The 22,635-nt window shown below is 35.4% G+C and overlaps 1 protein-coding gene across 38 annotated transcripts in view; it reads right to left on the bottom strand.

The window, feature by feature from the left end:
- Positions 1 to 210: 210 nt before the first annotated feature.
- Positions 211 to 22,635, bottom strand: part of ZDBF2 (zinc finger DBF-type containing 2) — a 151,692-nt gene continuing 129,267 nt past the window's right edge. For 34 of the 38 annotated variants that reach the window (XM_056806888.1, XM_056806884.1, XM_056806883.1 and 31 more), the window contains one exon: positions 3,269 to 20,267. In XM_056806888.1, coding sequence (XP_056662866.1) covers positions 6,533 to 20,267 — 13,735 coding nt within the window. In that variant the 3' untranslated portion in view covers positions 3,269 to 6,532. Of the gene's footprint in view, positions 2,540 to 3,268; positions 20,268 to 22,635 lie in introns of those variants that run through there. The other 4 variants (XM_056806906.1, XM_056806903.1, XM_056806905.1 and 1 more) reach the window with 4 other exon arrangements.

The following is a 22,635-nucleotide window of genomic DNA, read 5'->3' on the forward strand; positions in this document are numbered from 1 at the left end:
AGTGTTACATAGCTACTTCATATTTATTATATGATTATGAAGTAAAGTCAAGTAATTTCTGCAAAGTATAAAATGTTAAAGAATCTATAGTCTCTACCTAAAGCAATGGAACAAAACTAATTTTCTTTTAAAGAGCCTGGAAACTCTGCCTCATTTTTACATGACTAATAATATGAAATAGATACTTTAATAATGAAGGAAACACAAACATCCAAAACAGAATCTTTTATTATTAAATTAAAATTTATGATTTTTTCAATATGTTTGGTTAGAGGAATAAACTGATTCATAGCTTTAAAATACTGCAGGATTAAAAACCATAATTTCTGAGTATGCTCACTAATAAATCCTTAGGTAACCTACTACAAAAAGTCCCATGACTACCAAAACTGTCTTCCTATTTTTTATTTCTCTAAGTGTGGCTGTTGGTGTTGCAACACTTTTCTAAAGAGCAAATTAAATATTTCATAAGTCTAGATAATACTTTAATTTGATGAGGTGCTCTTTGAGTAAATTTTCTAGGAAGAAATTTTGTTACAGTTTTTGGGAACCTCCAAAGACAAAACAAAATTTCCAGAATTCAAACCAATAAATATTTATTAATGAATTGCCTATCATATATGAAGCACAGATATGTGTATAGTCCAGTAGCTATTTGGTGACTGTCCTCAATACTAACAAATTTGAAAAACATAAGCCAATATTAAATATTAAGATGAATTTGGAAATAGGAAAAATAGTCAATAACCCTCCAAAGGTCTGATTAAAAAAAATTTATTTGAAGTGAAAGGACTAAAAACATAGTATTCACAAAGACCCCAAATAGGTGAAATGCCAAGTGGAGTTCATTGAAAAAATGAGTTAGAAGTGTGGAAAGAAAAACTGATATATCAGTTCTGATATATAGAGGGAACAAAAGAGATCTTTAAGAAGTGTGGGGGAGATAGTAAAAATTCTAAGAAGAGAATATAAAAACAATCTTACAAATTAAACAGGCCAAAAAATTTTAATAAATGTTAGCTTAGAGGTATAAATAACTGAAAATAGATCATCAAAGGATTTTAAGACAAAAAAAATTTTAAAGGAGTAAAAACAGTAACTTAAAGAAAAGGAAAAACAAGACATTTATCAATTTAAGGCAGTGGTCTTGGGCATATGTGTCTATGAAATAATGAGTGAGGTTGGTTCCATAAGACATACACAAAAGTAAGTTTCATAATTTATAAGCCACATACCAAATACATTTATCAAAAAAGCAAAGTTAAAAAAACACCACAAAAATTTTCCTATAGAAATTTTAATAAATTGTCTCATGAATTCAAACTTGTGTATGAATTTTTGTTGAGTATTTTACATGAGACATAAAAAAGAGTTAAATGTTCTATATTTGAAATATGTGAAAGACTGGAGATTTCCACAAATCTTTCCTTTTATTAAAAGGAAAAAATCTATACACACTCAGATCAGTGATATGTTTAATGACTTTAACTTGGTAATTTACTTGTCCATTTTTGACAAAGCCATAGACAGCAAAAAATGGATTCAGGGAAGGGCTGAGGATTTTTGTTGTACAACAGAGAATAAGAAAATTATGAAGGAGGAAGGAGAAGAAAAAGTAATCTAAGGAACAACCAAGGGAAGCAGGAGATTTGGGAAGGGCTGAGGGCAGGAGGGGGAGAAGAGAACCAAATGGTGTTTTAAAGTACAATGTTAAATTTATGAATATATAATCCTTAGTGCTTAGAGAAACAAAAATTGGTTACTTTTCAACATGAAATACCTCAGTTTCATCATCTATAAAATGAGGGGGGTTGGACTACTTGCCACTGAGGTTCTATCTGGCTCTAGCCAAGAAGAACTGGGTTCAAATTCTATCTCTTGTAGTTATTAGCTGTATGACTGAATAAGTCTCTAAACTATTTTAGGCCCAATTTTTCCATCTGTAAAATGAAAGAGTTATATAAGATGGTCTTTTTAAAGTCCCTTCTAGCTCTCAAACTATGATTAATGAAAAGAAACAAAAAATCAAGAAGATATAGGCTGAAAGCTCAGACATGATCTACTCCAACTTCCTCATTTTAGAGATAAAGAAACTGAAGCCCAGAGCTGAAGTGATTTTTCGCAAGGTCACACAGATGGTAATTGGTAGAGCCAAGATTCAAATACATGTTCTTTTAATCCAAATTTATTTGTCTTTCTCTTTCCATGCCACAACATTGTATAAATAAGATCATAATTAAAATGATCTTTTCTCAGACATGAGAGTGCTTTGAAATGTTCAGAAAACTCAACAAGTACCTGAGCTCCCAGATTTCACTTCCATCATTCTCCTATGGCTGCTTCCTTATCCAAAAGGAGCCTCAGGACACCGAGTTCTAGAACTGGCTCGGCCACAGAGAAGCTGGGGGCTTGGAACAAGTTGGTCACCACTCAACACCTCAGGATCCTCATTTTAAAAATGAGCAAGTTGAGCAAATAATCTGTAAGAACTCTTCTAGTCCTAAAATTCTATTACTTTACAATTCTTCCTCTTTTATAGCTGAAAATGAATAACAAAAAAGAGTCTATCTCAGATATGATGGAAACAGAATGAAAAGTCTGTGGGCAAACTGCACTGAACATAAACAAAAGAAAATATTTATACTAAAAAAAATCAGATCACAGATTTTCGTGTGTGTGTGTGTGTGTGTGTGTGTGTGTGTGTGTGTAATGCAAGAAAATACCATAAAAAACTTCTGGATGAGGTCTATTTTATATATATATATATATATGTCATATATACACATACACATATATATTTACAAACACACATACAGAAACTTATATATGTACTATATACACATAAGATACATGAATACTTCAAGGCACAGCTTGATAAATATGCTATTATTCTAATATCTAAATGGAGTATTAAATAAGTGACTATTACCTCTACTTTTCCAAGTTACATTTTGGTACCATATTTCCAAAACATTTATATTGGATATTTTCCAATTTTTAAGTCTTTCCTTGAGTGAATTTTAATCCATTTTCCCCCTCATAATTTCTCCTATGTAAGTAAGAATGGGAATGGAAATTATTTGCTTTAGGAACCCTCAGACCTCCAGGGCTCTCTACCTCTAAAACAACTACTGTCGAGGCCAAAGGCACTGTACTGATATAGTTACTTTCTTCTATTTAAATCAATGCCAAATGACATTTTTACAACCCAGTTGGCAATAGGACTGAAGATACCCCTGATGCAGGATATTTTGAATTGTGAAACCAATCACTGTTACACTGAGAAATTTTATTATGGGTAAATGAAGTGAAACATTACAAAGTACTAATTTTACTAGGGACAATTTGACTAGGGCAAGAACATCTCTTTTAAAAATTATTTCTCTTAGTGTATCTGCATTTTTTACAACATCAGCAATGTTCACAACTCACCATACTTCCTAAGGTGTTCTTTTTTTTTTTTTTAAGTTACTGGCTCCTTTATTGTCAAACCAACTTTAAAATGTACTTTGGTTATTATAATTCTCAGATTTCTTGAGCATTCCCAGAAAAGGTTTCTAATATGTACAAAAAATATAGGCAATGTTCAACACACAACAATACATTTTGTTATCTGGACATCTTTGAAAACAAAAATTTACCAAGACTTACCCTTCAAATGTCTTTCTTTAAAAAAATAGTACACTGTTAGTCTTTATACTGGTTTTAAAAGAAAATATATAATTATTTCAATGTTTACTTAAATATAGTTGATCTTTATAAAAAAAAAAAGTGTTACCCTGATTAAGAGCCCTATTTACATTAAGGACTTAAATGCACAAAAGGAAAACAATCTTTTACATCACAAGGTCCACATACTTTGTGTATCTTACTGGAGTTAACAAAAAGCTCTATTATAGGACAGGGACAAAGTTAATTAACTATTCATGACAGTGGCACTCAAATGTTTACTATTAAACTTTTCATGTGTATTCTCAATAAAACATACAAAATAATTACATATTCTCTACCATGATGACCCAATGTGTAATCTGCAAAATGGGCAAGAAAATATTTTGGCAGAAAAGGCATTTTTTGTATCATACAAAATTCTGCTAGCAATAAATTTTCACAAGGTATTAATTTTGAGTTAAATTAGAATTGTATTTTAAAACACTCTTATAATGTATGTAAAGTGCTTTGTAATCAAGCGCTATATAAATGGAAGCTATTATTATTACTAAATTAGCAGAATTCTAACCTGTCAAAAGAAATAATCAATACTGTATCATAAGCTCTTATTTTTAATAATTTTAGAGAACCATAATACTCTTTTTCAAACTGAGACTTAAAATGTATCTCTCTTTTAAAAAAGTTATTAATATGCAAATGTAAAAATGTTTGGTCATTTCTAAATTATTAAGAATTCTCCTTCTTAACAGGTATAATAATACCTTGCACTTATGTAGCGCATTTTTTCCAAAGTGCTTTCACATATATTATTTCTTTTTTTTCTTATAACAAAAGCATGCAGAATTACTATTAAGAGTACTTAATTGAATAATGCATGTGCATTTGAGACCCCCCCCACCCCATCCCACACCAGGAATATTTTTACATACCAATAATTTCTTTACTTCCCATCTGCAAAAGGATATGTTTGTCTTCTGAGACCTAAGTTTTATAGGTCATTATGGTCTAGTGGTCCATGGCATTTTAGACAAAGAAATTAAAACATGTTTTGCACATTTACATATAAATTTTTTAAAAGATATTACCTTTTCTTTACATCTTATTTCTGATTCAATGTAAGAATTTTCAAAATACAATATAATCCCATTGTTATTAAGATCGTGTCTTTTGAAACATAGCTGCATACATTAAAAAGTATGCTGGCAAGTTATCCTATAAAATTAATTATTCTTATTCCCGAATATTAGTGTTATTTTTAAAAGGGGACTTCTTGAGAGTTTTCATATACCAGGATGAAACATTTATCAGGCCAAGTTATTTACTGAATAAAGATATTAAACAACATTTAAGTCCATGTTGTTACCACAAACTATAGGCATTATACTTCTTTTTGCTTGTCTCTAGAGCCCTGGAATTAGTTAACAATTTTAAAGATATTTAATGAAAGAATGTGAGTGTTCATAAAATAGACTTCAGCATTTGAATGTCAATAGTCAATTATTAGGTCTTTTGAAATAGTGAGTTGTTGGGTTTTTTTTATCTGAATTAACAAATCATTTAAGAAAGACCTGCTTATGTCACCTGACCAATGAAATTTGATTAGAGCTAAAAACAAAACCAACTAAGTAGGCTTTTTTGACACATATTGTTGAAATATGAGCAGCAATGTGTTATAAGAGATAAAGTCTCAGCACAAGGAAAACATGGGATCAAGTCTGACACATAGTGGCCATGTGAGCTTGGGCAAATCGTAAATTACCCTTTGTGCATTCTAGGCAGCTCTCTAAGACTTTTACAAAAAAGGTGGCAACTTGCACTGTGAGAAAGGGTTTCTTCATCATGGAGTTCCCAATATCAATAAATTCAGTCTCTCTCCCTATCTCTATTTTTGGACAACAAAACATTAAGATAACCTGAATCTTCATATTTTAACTATATGCTCTGTGGGTTTAAAAGTCAAATGTAATTTTTTTCATTGTGCAGGTAAAAAAGAAAGAAAGAAAGAAAGAAAGAAAGAAAGAAAGAAAGAAGTAGAAGGACAAAGAAACTGGAAAGAATGGGATTTTCCTTCCACCCACAAACCTAAATTGTTACTATCTGGAAACTCACAAGGATTTGAGCTTTTTTTTTTTTTGGGCGGTGGGACCAAATGAATGAAATTAGGGCATGAGAGAGGGCATAGTTGATAGATGAAAAACTGATGAAAAATTTTTAGTTAATTGGGATATTTGGGAAATTCTTTTCCTAGAGACTTAAAAACAAGGTTAATTTTCATTTGCTTAATCTTTTAGTTGAGATTCTACCAACAAAGGAGGGAAATTCTCTATTTGACATTTCATGGTCCCTTCCAGTCTTATGATTGAACTGTACTTCATTTTCATTTACTAATCTCATTCTGTACTGACACTGCTCCTAAAGCAGTCCTAAACACATATAACTTATGTGTATATAACCACTAATTTGTCATAAAAAATATGACAAGATTTGTTTCACTATATTTCCTAGGTGTCATTTTGACAATTTATTATAATCTGAGGATACGAGAGGTACAATCACAAAGACTGAGAGGGAGAGCATCAAATTGGGGGCCAATTTTAATATTTTATACTAAATTATATTATACAAGATCACAGTTTTTCTGCAGAAAAGGGTGGACAACAAGTGCATTTAAGTCTAAAAATAAGGCCCTAATTGCTAAATTCAAACAAATACAAAACTTCTGAAAAAACATTTATAGCAAAACAGTGCAATGTGTACTGTGCCCATATCCCAGCCATGTGAACTGAGTTATTAGCTTATTAATTTAAAATATATATTTAGCCAAGGTTTTTGAATCCTCAGCTGGACAGCACAAAAATCTTTAGTTCATTTTCTCATTCAACTTGCCACTGGTTGTTGGCAAGGAAAGAGTTTCTGTGTTAAATAAGGTAGTAGGACAAGATAAAGCAGGTAGTGTAGCAGTTCTAGAAGGCTGTTTTTCTGTGCTAAGTAGTCTTTGATTATCACTCACCTCCCACCTTGTAACTTTGGAAGAAGTCCACTCTGACTGTTCCAGAATAGACTCTGCTGAAGGTCTCTCTGGTATTTCAGTAGCACCTGATGTGACTGTAGAGTTCAAAAACATTTTCTTGGGTCTTTTCCTCTTCTTTAACATTTTAAAATCAAGTTTTTGCGTCCTCAGGTATTTTCCCACAATAGTTTTTCTAGCTAGATGTCCACAACCCAAAATAGCAGAATATTTGGAGAGCAAAGGTGATATATACTTTCTTATTATCTCACTCTTTCTGCTCCTAACCCAGGGTATTTCTTTGCCTGAAGTGTTCTTAATTCTTACTCTAGCAATTCCATGATGGAGAACCATCAGTCCAGAAGCCTTTTTGGAAAAACCTGGGTCCTTACTATTTGCCTCCTTCCTTTTCCAGATTTTCTTTGGATTCTTCATTTGTAGTTTACTTCTGATTGATTTTACAGGTGTCCTGGTAACCCTCTGTTTATATGAGGCTGATCTGGAATAATTTTCTATTTGAACTTGCATGGTGGCTAAGGGTGAGACTGCTGACTGCTGATAAAATTTATCTATAGAACTGTCAATCAAAACTTCACAATCCTCTGAGGAAAGGTAAGGTCCATCCAGTTTTTGATTTGATGTTAAATCATCTCCTTTAGCTGAGGAAAGGGAAGGTCCATCCAATTTTTGACTTGATGTTAAATCATCTCCATTAGCAGGGTCTGATGTAGAGGTATCAAGGTCTGACAAGTCAGAAGGCTGGCTAGCTGGTAAACATTCTGTGTGAGAAGCAGTACCTTTGTTCAATTTGACATTTAGGTTGAGACTTTTAAACAGCTGTCTCACATGGGCAGGTTTTTTGTCCTTTTCCCCTAAGTCAGTAGGAATTGTTTTCAGGACTTTATTAGTCATTGGATCATAATACTTAAAAGAACACCGTTTGTATTTATATTTTATAGAATCTTTATTATCTATGGAATTATGGTTTCTTCTCATTTTAAGATCTTCAAGATTTCCTTTACTCTGATTAGTCTCTGGGCAAGAAAGAACATAAACTACTGTTTCAGGTTGCACGGGACTCAAAATTTTGGTATAGGATTCAGGGAGTTTAAGTGTACAAAGTCTGGTACTCGTGTTTGGTGTTTTATCATTCTCCAACCAAATACCTGTCTCATTGTCCAATAGCTCTTGCTCACTAAATGCGTGTCTCCCAAATATTGAATAGTCTACCACATTGGTTTGAGTCCCATGGCTGACTTTAACAACTTGGCATCGAGAAGCCATACGCCACATTCGCTTCTTAGGCCTCTTGGCTGGTGGAGCTTTGCATAGCGTATCTGAGGCCTCAGAAAAGTTGCCAAAACTACAAACACTTGCAGTATCATCAAATTCTGGCAGTGCTTTAGCTGATGTCTGACCTTTCTGATTATTTTTGCTTGTTTTCTTAGTCTCAGGTTCATCATTAAAATAACAACGGAAATTCCGGCCTGTCCGGAATTCACGCACCAGAGCTTCAATTTTTAAATCATCTTCATACATTATTTGAGTCCATGTTTTTCCCACAAAGGAAGGAGGCACATGAGGAAGAGCAGGAAGCACCGGCTCATCATAGCATTCCACTGTATTCAGGTTTACTTGTTGGGTATCCTCTAAGGAACCAACTTTAAGAACAGAGCTCAAACGAGATTGATAGTTTGCATCTTCCAGGTCCACATGCACCTCTGTCAGAAGGTCTATTTCTTTCATAGCTAATGTATGCTGGTCAGTTATTGATTCAATTGGGGCATCACAATCAAAACTCATTTCAGAATCTGTTGTTCTGTCATGATCCAAAATGGCAGATATATTAAAAAAGGAACTCTCCTCCTCTTGGCTGGACTGTATATTGGGCAGAATGACGTCTTCAACGACTTCGTTAACAGGAACTGTACCAATACTGCTCAACTTTGTTTCTGAGTTTTCTCCTAATGTGGGGGTGGACTCAAAGTTTAGTGAGCCACCAGTACCCATACACATAATGCTCAATTTTGTTTCTAAGTTTTCTCCTACTTTGGGAGTTGAATCAAAATTTAGTGAGCCAATAGTACCCATACCCACACTGCTCACCAATGTTTTTGAGTTTTCTCTTAGTTTGGGAATTGACTCAAAATTTAATGAGTCATAAGAACCCATACCCATACTGCTCACCATTGTTTCTGAGTTTTCTCCTAGTTTGCAAGTAGATTCAGTTAATAGGTCATCAGTACCCAAATCCATACAGATCAGTGCTATTTCTGAATTTTTTCCTAATTTGGTGGTTGACTCCAAGTTTAGTGAGTCATCAGTCCCCATATCCATACTGGTCAAATTTGCTTCTAGATTTTCTCCTAGTCTGGCAGTTGACTCAAAGTTAAATGAGCCATCATTCCCTATATCCATAACGGACAACAATGTTTCTGAGTTTTCTCCTAATTTGGCAATTGATTCAAAGTTTAGTAAGTCATCAGTCCCTATATCACCAATACTAACCAATATTGTTTCTGAATTTTCTCCTACTTTTGGAGTTGACTCAAAGTTTAGTAAATTATCATTGCCCATATCCATAATGGCCAACACTGCTTCTGAATTTTCGTCTAAAATGCCAGATGAATTAAAGTTCAGTGAGCCCTCAGTCTCTATATCCATATTGGTCAACTTTGTTTCTGAGTTTTCTCCTAGTTTAGGAGTTGGCTCAAAGTTTAGTGAGCCACCAATCTCTATACCTATATTAGTCAAATTTGTTTCTGAGTTGGCTCCAAGTTTAGGAGGTGACTCAAGTTTTACTGAATCACTAGTCCCCATCACAATACAGTTTGCCATATTCTCTAAGTTTTCTCCAAATTTGGGAGGTGACTCAAAGTTGAGCAAACCACCAGTTCCTATATTCTTATTGATAAACTCTGTTTCTGAATTTTCTCCTACATTGGAAGCTGACTGAAAGTTTACCAAGTCATTAATTCCCATTGATACGCTGATCAATCTTTTTTCTGAGTTTTCTTCTAGATTGGGAGTAGGCTCAAAGTTTAGTGAGTCATAAATCCCCATAATATTGATTAACCTTGATTCTGAATTTTCTTGTTTGGGACCTGACTCAAAGTTTAGTGAGCTATCAGTACCCACTCCAATATCAGTCAACAATGTTTCTGAAGCTGCTATCAGTATGGGATTTGGCTCAAATTTTGGTGAGTTCAACATAGTTTCTAAGTCTTTTCCTACCCTGGGCATTGACTCAAAGCTTACTGAGTTACCAGTCCTCAAACCTACATTGACCAACTTTGTTCCTGAGTTGTCTTCTAATTTGGGATTTAACTCAAAGATTACTGTGCTACGAGTCCCCAAATTCATATTGATCGACTCTGTTTCCCTCACTTTTGGAGGTGACTCAAAATTTGGTGAGCCATTAGTTTCCATACACACATTGATCAATCCTGTTTCTGAATTTTCTTGTTTGCGAACTGACTCAAAATTTAGTGAGCTATCACTACCCACTCCAATATCAGTCAATAGTGTTTCTGAGTTTGCTACAAGTATGGAACTTGGTTCAAGTTTTGGTGAGTTTAACATAGCTTTTAGGCTTTTTACTACTTTGGGAATTGACTCAAAGCTCACTGAGCTATCTGTCCTCAAATTCACATTGACCAACTCTGTTTCTTTGTCTTCTAATTTGGGTTTTGACTCAAAGATTACTGAGCTACGAGTCCCCAAACTCATACTAATCAACTCTGTTTTCTCTCCTTTTGGAAGTGACTCAAAATTTGGTGAGCCATTAGTTCCCATACCAACATTGATTAATCCCATTTCTGAATTTTCTTGTTGTTTGAGAACTAACTCAAAATTTAGTGAGCTATCAGTATCCACTCCAAAATCAATTAACAATGTTTCTGAGTCTGTTATTGGTATGAGACTTGGCTCAAGTTTTGATGGGTTTGATGTAGTTTCTAGGCTTTTTCCTATTTGGGACATTGACTCAGAGTTTACTGTACTACTGGTTCTCATGGTGATCAATTCTGCTTCCTCTACTTTTGCAGGCGACTCAAAGTTTGGTGAGCCATCAGTTTCCACAACCATATTGATTAATCCCATTTCTGAATTTCCTTCTTGTTTGTTAACTAACTCAAAATTTAGTGAGCTATCAGTAGTTGCTCTAATACCAGTCAACAATGTTACTGAGTCTGCTACAGGTGTGGGATTTGGTGCAGGTTTTGATAAATTCAAAATAGTTTCCAAATCTTTCATTACTTTAGGTATTGACTCAATGTTTACAGAGCTATCTATTCTTAAACTCACATTAACCAACTTTGTTCCCGAGTCTTCTAATCTGGGATTTGACTCAAAGATTACTGAACTAACAGTCCCCAAACTCATACTGATCAACTCTGCTTCCCCCACTTTTGGAGGTGACTCAAAGTTTGGTGAGCTATCAGTTTCCATACCCACACTGATTAACCCTGTTTCTACATTTTCTCCTTGTTTAAGAACTGACTCAAAATTTAGTGTGCTATCAGTACCTGCTCCAATATCAGTCAACAATGTTAGTGAGTCTGCTGAATTACTGAGTATAGGTATGGAACTTGGCTCAAGTTGTGAGCTCAACATAGTTTTTAGATTTTTTCCTACTTTGGACATAGACTCAAAGTTTACTGATCTAGCAGTCTCTAGATTCTTATTAATCAACTCTATTTCCCCCACTTTTGGAGGTGCCTGAAAGTTTGGTGAGCCATTGGTTTCTGGACCCATAATGATTAAACCTACTTCTGAATTTTCTTTCTGTTTGAGAACTGACTCAAAATTTAGTGACCTATTAGCACCCACTCCAATATCAGTCAATAGTGTTTCTGAGTCTGTTGGCAGTATGGGCCTTGGCTCAAGTTTTGTTGAGTTCAACATAGTTTCTAAGCCTTTTTCTACTTTGGGTACTGATTCAAAGTTTATTGAGCCATGAGTGACTAACTTTGTTTCTAAGTCTTCTTTTAATTTAGGATTTGATTCAAAGATTACTGAGCTACCAGTCCCCAGATCCATTTTGATCAACTCTGTTACCTGTCCTTTTTGAGGTGACTCAAAATTTGGTGAGCCATCAGTTTCCATTCCCACACTGATTAACCCCATTTTTGAATTTTCTTCTTGTTTGAGAACTAACTCAAAATTTTGTGAGCTATCAGTACCCACTCCAATATCAGTCAACAAAGTTTCTGAATCTGCTACAGGTATAGGAGTTGGCTGAGGTTTTGATGAATTCAACATAGTTTGTAAGTCTTTTCCAACTGGGCTACCATTCCTTAAACTCACATTGACCAACTTCGTTCCTGAGACTTCTTCTGATTTGAGATTTGACTCAAAAATTACTGAGCGCCCAGTTTGGAAACCTATGCCAATTGACTTTATTTCTGAGTTTCCTCCTACTCTGGAAGCTGGCTCAACATTCAGTGAGCCATCAGTTTTCATTTCTACGTTGATTAACCTTGTTTCTGAATTTTTTCCTAGTTTGGGTGCTAACTGAAAGTTTGGTAGGTCATCTATATCTTTACCCATAATGACCAACCTTCTTTCTGAGTTTTCTTCTAGTTTGGGAGTGGACTTAAAGTTTAGAGAGCCATCGGTTACCATACCCATACTGATTAACCTTGATTCTGACTTTACTTCTTCTCTGGGAATTAATTCAAAATCTAGTGAATTACAAGTCCCTGTTCCATCAGCCAATAATGCTTCTGAGTTTACTCTATGTATGGGACTTAGTTCAATGTTTGGTGAACTACTAGTATTCCCCATAACAATACAGCTCAACATAGTTTCGAAGTTTTTTCCTACTTTAGGAATTGACTCCAAATTTACTGAGCTATCAGACAGCAAATCCATACTGATCAACTTTGTTTCCAAGTTTTCTCTTAATTTGGGAGAGGACTCAAAGTTTTGTGAGTCATCAGTTCCCATATCTATATCAATAGATTTTGTTTCTGGATTTTCTCTTAGTTTAGGAGTTGAATCAAAGTTTAGTGGATCACTAGTCCCCACACTCATAATTACTAACCTTCTATTTGAGTTTTCTTTCAGTTTGGGAGTAGACTCAAAATTTAGTGAACCACCAGTCTCCAAATCCATACTGTGTAATGCTGTTTCTGAATTTACTCCTTTTTTGAAAATTGACTCAAAATTTAAGGAACTATCAGTTCTCATTCCAATATTGGTTAAAAATGTTTCTGAGTTTTCTCTTAATATGGGATTTGACTCAAAGTTAACTGAATCACTATTCCCCAAATCCATACTGATTGTTTCTGAGCTTCCCCCTACTTTGGGGGAGTTTGGTGAGCTACCATTTCCTAAACCCATATTGATTAAACATGTTTCTGAATTTTCTCCTAATCTGGGAGTAGAATCAGCATTTAGTGGGCTACTAGTTCCCACACACATAATGACCAATCTTCTTTGTGAGTTTTCTACCAGTCTATGGGTTGACTCAAAATTAAGTGAGTTACCAGTTTCTAATCCAATATCAGTAAACAATGTTTCTGAATCTGTTTTAGGTATGTGAGTTGGCTCAAGATTTGGTGATCTCCTAGTTCCTGTAACATTACAGCTCAACGTGCTTTCTAAGTGGTTTCCTACTTTGGGAGGTGACTCAAAGTTTACTGAGCTATCAGCCCCCAAACTCATACTAATCAATTTTGTTTCTGATCTTTCTCCTACTTTGGGAGCTGTCTCAAAATTTGGTGAGTCACTAGTTTCTATATTTAAATTGATTAACCTTGTTTCTGAATTTTCCTCTAATCTGGGAGTTGAATCAACATTTAGTGAGCTACTAGTCCCCACAGCCATAATAACAAATCTTTTTTGTGAGTTTTCTCCCAGTTTAGGACTTGACTCAAAATTTACTGAGCTACTAGTCCCCAAACTTATCAAGTTTGATTCTGAATTTTCTCCTACTTTAGGAGTTGTCTCAACTGAGTCACTAGTTCCTATATCCATATCAATAAATCTTGTTTCTGAATTTTCTTCTTGGTTGGGAGTTGATTCAATATTTAGTGGGTCACTAGTCCCTACACCAGTAATGACAAACTTTCTTTCTAAGTTTTCTTCTTTTTGGGGAGTGGATACAAAATCTAATGAACTATTATTGGTCCCCAAACCCACATTAGTTAACACTGGTTTTGAGTTTGTTTTAAGTATAGGAGTTGACTCAAAGTTTGAGGAGCAATGGGTTCCCATAACAATACAACTCACACTGGTTTCTAAATTTTTTCCTACTTTGGGAGTTGACTCAAAGTTGAGTGAGCCACTAGTTCCCATACCAAAGCTGGTCAACTTTGTTTCCAAGTTTTCTCCCAGCTTAGTTGACTCAAAATTTACTAAACTATCAGTCATTATGCCAATGCTGGTCAACTTTGTTTCTGAGTTTTCTCCTAGTTTGGGAGAAGATGACTTGTTTACTGAGTCATTTGTGCCCAAACCTGTATTGACCAGCTTTGCCTCTGGGTTTGTTCCTAATTCTGGACTTGACTCAAAGATTACTGAGCCACTCCTTGAATCCATACTAATTAACTTTGTTTCTGAGCTTTCCCCTACTTCAGGAGCTGACTTAAAGTTTGGGGAGCCACTAGTTCCTATACCCACATTGATTAACTTTGTTCCTGAATTTTCTCTTAGTCTGGGAGTTGACCCAAAGTTTACTGGGTCACCAGGCCTCAAATTCACACTGATCAACTTTGTTTCTAAGTTTTCCCCTGTTTGGGGAGTTGACTCAAAGTTGAATGAGCCACCAGTCCCCATACCAAAACTGGTCAACTTTGTTTCAAAGTTTTCTCCCAGTTTGGTTGACCCAAAGTTTACTGAACTACCAGTCACCATGCTAAAGCTGGTCATTGTTGTTTTTGAGTTTTCTCCAAGTTTGGGAGTGAAAATAAACTTAGGTGAACAACAAATTCCTATACCTGAACGGCTCATTTTTAACCTTGGCTTTGCTTTTAATTTGGGGGTCAACTCAAATTTTAATGAACTACTGGTCCCTATACCAACACTGGGAAACTTTTTTCCTGAGTTGTCTTTTACTTTGGGAGCCAACTCAAGATTCAGTGAGCTACCAGCCCTAAAACCAAAACTAGTAAACTTTGTTTGGGAATTTGTTCCTAATTTGGGATTTCCCATACCAAAGCTGGTAAACTTTGTTTCTGAGTTTGCTCCGAGTTTGGGGGTAGATGTAGTTAAGTAGTTAAGTGAGCTACCAGTCCACATGCCCATATAGTTCAACTCTGGTTTTGAGTTTTCCCCTAATTTTGGAGTTGATTTAGAGTTTCCTGAAAAAGCAGTCCCCATACCCATACTGAATAATCTTGTTTCTGAGTTTGCTCCAAATTTGGAAGTTGACCCAAAGTTTACCAAGCCATGTGCTCCCATATTCATACGGCTAAATGTTGTTTCTAAGTTTCCTCCTACCTTGGGAGCTGACTCAAAGTTCAAAGAACCAAAAGTTTGCACACCCACACTGATCAATTTTGTTTCTGAGTTTCCTCCTAATTTTGGAGTTGATTCAAAGTTTACTGAATGAAAAGTCCCCATATCCATACTAATCAACTTTATCTCTGAGTTTTCTTCAAGTTTGGGGGTTGACTCAAACTTTAGTGAGTGACCAATCCCCATATGATTCAATTTTGTCTTTGATTTTGCTTTTATTTTGGGGGTTGACTCAAACTTTATTGAGCCACCAGTTCCCATGCCAAAACCAGCAAACTTTGCTTCTGAGTTTGTTCCTAATTTGGGAGTTGACTCAATGTGGAGAGAGCCACCAGTTCCCATACACATACGGCTCAACATTGTTTCTAGATTTTCTCCTAGTCTGGATGTTGACTCTAAGTTTATTGAACCACTTGTCCCCATATCCATACTGATCAACTCTGTTTTTGAGTTTTTCCCTTTTTGGGGAATTGATTGAAATTTTACTGAGCGACCAGTCCTCATACTGATACGGCACAATTTTGTCTCTGACTTTGCTCCAAGTTTCGGTGTCGACTCAAATTTTAGTGAGCTATCAGTACTCATATCCATGCCTCTCATTTTTCCAAATTTGGGAACTGACCGAAAATTTAATGAACTACCAGTCCCCATTCCCATACTGACAAATTTTGTTTCTGGAATTACTTTTGGAGTTAACTGAAAGTTTAATGAGCTACCAGTACCCATACCCATAGGGTTCAACATGGTTTCTAAGTTTTCCCCTAATTTCCGTGAAGCCTCCAAGTTAAGTGAGCTACCAGTCCCCATAACCATAGTGGTTAATTTTGTTTCTGAACTTGCCCCTGGTTTAGGCGTTGACTCCAAATGTAGTGATTCACCAGCCCCCATACGCATACAATTCACCTTTGTCTCTAAGTTTGCTCCTGTTTTGAGAGTAGATTCACATTTCATTGAGCTACCACTGCCCATACCAATACTTTTCAACCCTGTTTCTGATTTTGTTTCCTGGTTGGAAGCTGGCTCAAAGTTTAGTGGGCCAATAATATCCATATCCATACTGACCAACTTTGTTTTTGAATTTTCTCCTAGTTTGGAAGTTGACTCAAAGTTTGCTGAGCCACCAATACCCATACTTGTAGGGTCCGACTTTGTTTCTATGTTTTCTCCTAATCTGATGACTGATTTGGGCTTTCTGGTATGGCCAGTATCCATACTCAAAGTGCTCATCTTTTTTTCTGAATTTTCTATCAATCTGGGGGTTGCCTCGAAATTTAAGTAGTTACCAGTGTCCACAGGTATTTTACTCAACTGTGTTTCTGCGCTTTGTCCTAATTTGATGACTGACTTTGCCTTTAGTGAGCCACCAGAACTGATATCACTACTGCTCAACTTTGTTTCTGAGTTTTGTCTTAATCTGATGACTGATCCAAATGTTGGAGAGCCACCAGTATGCTTAGGAATACTGCTCAACTTTGCTTCAGAACTGTCTCCTAATCTGATGACTGACTCAAATTTTTGTGGGCCAACGATTCTCATACTAGTACTACCCAACTTTCCTTCTGACTTTGTTCCTAATTTAGGAGTTGACTCAAATTTTGATGAACTATCAGTTCCCATATTCATACAGGTCAATTTACTTTCTGAGCCTTCTCCTAGTCTGATGACAGATTTAAAATTTAATAAGCCACTAGGTTCCAAGCCCACATTGCTAAAACTTGTTCCTGAATGTTCTCCCAGTTTGAGGGTTGATTCAGAGTTTAGCGAGCCATCAGAATCCTTATAAATACTGCTCAATTTTGCTTCAGAATTTTCTCTTAACATGGAACCTGACTCAAAGTTTCCTGAGTAACTACTACTCATAGAAAGACTGCTCAACTTTATTTTTGATTTTTCTCCTAGTTTGAGTGTTGACTCAAAGTTTAGGGAGCCACTAGTACCCATACCACTATTGCTTACCGTTGTTTTGGGGCTTTCTCCAAATCTAATGATTGACTGAAAGGTTTGTGAACTACCAGTACCCAAATCAATACTGGCCAATTTTGTTTCTGAGCTCTCCCTTAATTTGAGAGATGCCTCAATGTCTGGAGAAACACCAATACCCATATCTACACTGTTCAACTTTGTTTCTGAGATTTCTCCAAATGTGGGAGTCGATTCAAAGCTCTGTGAGGTACCAGCATCCAAAATAATACTGGTCAATTTTGTTTCTGAGCTCTCCCTTAATTTGGAAGTTGCCTCAATGTCTAGAGAAGCACCAATACCCATATCTACACTATTTAACTTTGTTTCTGAGATTTCTCCTAATGTGGGAATTGACTCAAAGTTCTGTGAGGTACCAGCATCCAAAATAATACTGGTCAATTTTGTTTCTGAGCTTTCCCTTAATTTGGTAGTTGCCTCAGTGTCTGGAGAAACACCAACACCTATATCTGTACTTTTCAACTTTGTTTCTGAGATTTCTTCTAATGTTGGAGTTGATTCAACGTTCTGTGAGGTACCAATATCCAAAATTATACTGGTCAATTCTGTTTCTGAGTTTTCGCTTAATTTTGGAGTTGACAAAATGTTTGGTGAACCACCACTACCCATACCCATACTACTTGACTCTCTTTCTAAACTTATTCCATATTGGATGATTGATTGAAAATTGTGTGAGCCAACCATACCTGTACTTCTCAACTTTGCTTCTGAGCTTTCTTCAACTTTAGGGATTGAATCAATGTTTCTTGAGCCACCAGCAGGTATACCAGTTCTGCTCAATTTTGGTTTTGAGTATTCCCTTAATTTGGAAGCTGACTTCAAGTTTTTTGAGCTACCAGTTCCTAGATAGATGCTTCTCAACTTTGTTTCTGGGCTTTCTCCATACCTGATGATTGATCTTTTAAAGTTTCCTGAATCACTAGTATCCATACCCACACTACTCAATTTTGTTTCTAAGTTTTGTCCAAATCTGATTATTGACTTAAAATTTTGTGAGCTACCAGTACTCATACTGCTCAATTTTCTTTCTGAATTTCCTCCTAGTTTTAGGGCTACCTCAGAGTTTAGTGGGTTACCAGTTCTCATGTCAATAATGTTCATCTTTTCTTTTGAGATTTCTCCGACTTTGGGAGTTACTTTAACGTCTTTTGAGCCACCAGGACCCATACTGCTGAATTTCATTTCTAAATTTTCTCTTAGGTTGAAGGATGACTCAAAGTTAAGTGAGCTACCAATTCCCTTACCAAAACTGCCTAACTTTATTTCTGGGCTTTCTCCTAGTTGAGAGTTTGACTTAAAGTTTCCTGGGCCACTAGTTTCCATACCCTTATGGGCCGATTTTTTTTCTGAACTCTGTCCAAATCTGATGATTGATTTGTTTCGTGAGTCACCAGTAGCTATGCCTGTACCCCTCAACTTTGTTTCTATATTTTCTCCCAATTTTGAGGCTGGTTCAAAGTTTAATGAGTCCCTCTTATGTTTTTCAATACTGCTTAACTTTGTTTTTGAGTTTTCTCCTAATTTAGGGATTAAATCAAAATTTAGTGAGCCATCACTTTCCATATCAATACTGCTCAATTTTGTTTCTGAGCTTTTCCCAAATCTGATGATTGATCTAAACTTTTGTGAGTCACCAATACCTATACCCATACCACTCAATTTTGTCTTTGGATTTTTTCCTACTTTGGAGGTTGACTCAATGTTTTGTGAGCTACTGGTACTCATACCAATACTACTCAACTTTGTTTTTGAGATTTCTCCCAATTTAGGTGTTGAGTGAAGGTTTAGTGAGCTACCACTATTAAAATCAATACTGCTTAACTTAATTTGGGGGTTTTCTCCTATTTGGGGGGTTGCCTCAAAGTTTAGTGAGCTAGTAGTTCCCTTACCAGGAACAGTCAACTTTGATTCTGAACTTTTTCCAAATCGGATGATTGACTTAGAGTTCTGGAAGTCTATACCTATACTAGTAAACTTTGTTTCTGAGTTTTCTCCTGGCTTGAGGGTTAAATCAAAGTTCTGTGAGCCATTAATACCCATACTAATATTTCTCAATTTTGTTTGCGAGTTTTCTCCTAATTTAGGGGTTGAACCAATATTTAGTAAGTCACCAGTTCCCATACCAATATTGCTCACCTTTGGGGGGGATTTTTCTTCTAAAATAGGAGTTGAATCAAGGTTTAATGAACTACCAGTTCCCATACCAATACTACTAAACTTTGTTTTTGAATTGTCTCCTACTTTGGGGGTTGAATCAATTCTTAATGAACCACCAATTTCAACACCAATACTGCTCAACTTTGTGTCTGAGCTTTTCCCAAATCTGATGATTGACTTAAAGTTTTGTGAGCCATCAATACCCATACCCACACTGCTCAACTTTTCCCCTACATTTTCTCCTACTCTGGGGACTGACTCAAATTTTAGTGAGCCACCAGTACCCATGGGTTTCCTGAGTCGGAAGTCAGCCTCCCAAGTTTTACCCTGAGATCGTAAACCATCTCGTTGCAAAAATGATTTACCTGAGGTCAAATCCAAAGAGTTCCCTTGTCCAACTTTAGGGCTCTGACGTAAAACTGAAGAGGTTCCTAACTGGAGTGATGACTCAAAAGAGTTAGGACATTTGTCCAAGTGTACATCCTTATTGCACGTATCCTTCCTGTTTGGGGTACATTTGATAACAGAAATCGAATGAGTTTCTGGGGATGATGAACTGGCATTTTCGGTCACAACTGGACTAACAGCAGGATCTTGAGGTAAAGAGTTAACAGAACTGGGGAACACTGGTGTAAATTGGATTTTATGGCTACTATGTGTAGTTTGAAAATTTTCCTCAGGAATGTGCTTTTTCATGTTGTTATCAATGCACATAGTCTCCTCCTGAGGGTCTTCTGTAGATAATTGCTGTTCATTCACTGCTGCTTGGATAACTGACTGTCGAAGAGAAACCTCCTCCATATCCTTCTGAGATTTATAAGAAAAAGAACATGAATCTGCAATGGATTTCAAGTTCTTTGTAGGTGAATCTTCTCTGTCACCAATAGTTTCTTTCTCAACCCCCTTTTCTGGAATCCGATCAACATCCAACTGAGCCTCCTTGGGAGGTGACAGACGGCTGAGAAGTGGTATGTCATCATATGTTGGTCTAAAATATGAGGGAAAAAATTTTCATATAAATATTCTAAAGTACATTTAAATTTTTAAATAAAAGGTTTTCAAAGAACTTCAGAAATGAAGACTCTATGTAGAAAGGGTAAAGCAAGGGAACTGAATCAGTCTTTGTGCTATTACTGGGCAATTCAAGGAACCTGTTAATGGAAGGAAGAGATGATTTCTCCAACTGGTGCTATAAAATAAGTCCTAACACTATACTCAGTTGAACAATATTCAATTCAACAAAATCATTAATTAAGCATTTACTTTGCACAAGTTACTATAACTACATTGGAAATGTAAAGCAAGCACTTACTATCCAAATAATCAGATATAAATTGGAAAGAATTTGATCAAGATAACAATTACTACAATATAATTTTCATCAACTGCAAAGGAATTTTCAGAATTGTTAAGAATAGTTTAATATCATCATTTTAAAAACAGAAAATTATGAGTACTAAAAAAATTTATTTCCAGACAAAGGAAAGAAATTTTACCCACAGGATACTTGTTATTAAATTGTTGCATTAATTTTCCAGGATATTTTGTTATTATGTAATAGAATTTAAGACCAACACTTTTTACATCACTGAATTTTGGGGTTTGCAATCCCAGCTGGACTACTATATGACCTTGGAAAAGTCATAACCTTTCCAAGTCTAAATCATGAAATCTGTAAAATGAAATAGTTAGACCAAATAATATCAATTCCTATCTATAATCAAATGAATCATTTATACACAGTGCATTGCAAACCTCAAAGCATAAAGTTAACTATTATTATTCTTTCAGGCTAGCCAGCTCAGACCACATTAGAAGTCTGCTAAAGAAAAAGGGAAGCAAATGGAGTTTGGATAAACCTTACTACAAATAGATGCATATGGTTCAGGTGGCTGTGACTCCCCAGATCCCCTGAACTCATGCATAGTTCCTGTCTACCTCCCAAATCTGATGAACTCTCCTGGAACTTCTGGATTTTCCCAGTCACTTTACTACTCTCTAATCTGCTAAGGTGTGCTCAACCAAACACAGTAATCTAAAGCACTGGGATGACTTATAACCCCTTTGAACCTCAGTTTCTCAGCTGCAGTACAAGCTTTAGGCAGAGTTGCAGCCATTGCTAGAGAGTCCAGGAAGGGTAATTCTGCCTCCTCTGAGGTACTAGACACAATCAACATCACAAAATTTCTTTTCAGTTACATGATAGATATAATGTAATGATCTAGATCATAAGATTATTTTTGAAAATTTGCTAAATATTCATGAATTCTTCTAATTACCATTTGGACATTTAATCTAATCATGTGAAAGAACCAGTTTAGCAATTTTTCACTTACCTTAAATATGTCAATATTACTAAAGAGGAAATAATATTGAGCACTAGATTAAAATTTCAGAAATCATGATTAATCCTCAACTTTAGGGAATTTTTCTGTTTTGTGATATATTTTTTTAAAAGTTATATAACCATAGGTGTTGTTAAAGGGATCCAAAGTAAATGTTAAAAGAATATTTATTACTAAGAATTTGAACCAATTAGTGTCAACTCTGCATAAAGACTCATACATAAAAGGCTCAGACCTATGAAAAATATGACTACCAGAAAATGGCAAGATTATGAACTACCATTTTTATTATGGTAATTATTCATTCTCCATTCCAACAAAGAACTGCAGAAGTAAAAAAGGCTCAAATGACAACATGAGATAGTTAGGTGAGATATGAAGAATTATTACACAATAGTGAGGGCTATTAAACACTGGAATATTATGGGGTCATCTAAACTTTGCATCATAAAAAGATGTATATTCTCTTATGTTTACAAAATGTTTTGTCAGTATCCTACCTGAAAAACAGAATGGAAGGCAAAGGTACTTAAACTATATTAGTTCTAAACCAAATTGCCATTAAATATTATGTAAATTACTATCATGAAACAACAAGTTACTGTTATCAACAGAATAAAAGTATGTTCTTTTACAAATGAATCACTGGATAATATATTTAGAACCAGAAAAAATTTTCAGAGTGCCTCTAATAAAATCCCTTCTTTTTACACGTAAGGAATATATAGGCACATGGTAAATTCTGGTTAACTTGCTCAAAGTCACATAGGTATTTGAGAAGCAAAACTGGGATCAACCTGAAATCTAGTGCTGTTTCCACTTACTCCCTAGATTCTAATGCCTTGAATTAAATTGTGAGCTAGGAGAGACAACAGCTTTCACCTGAAATTTCCCTTTTTGGTAACTTTAGTTTTTTGACCATATCCTCTAAATAAGAAATTTCTGTAAAAATGAGTAAAGGAGTAAATTTTCTGAAAATTTTGCTTCAAGGAATAGATCATAGTACTATTT

Source organism: Monodelphis domestica, chromosome 8 (genome assembly GCF_027887165.1).
Source record: "Monodelphis domestica isolate mMonDom1 chromosome 8, mMonDom1.pri, whole genome shotgun sequence".
Classification (NCBI taxonomy): Eukaryota; Metazoa; Chordata; class Mammalia; order Didelphimorphia; family Didelphidae; genus Monodelphis; species Monodelphis domestica.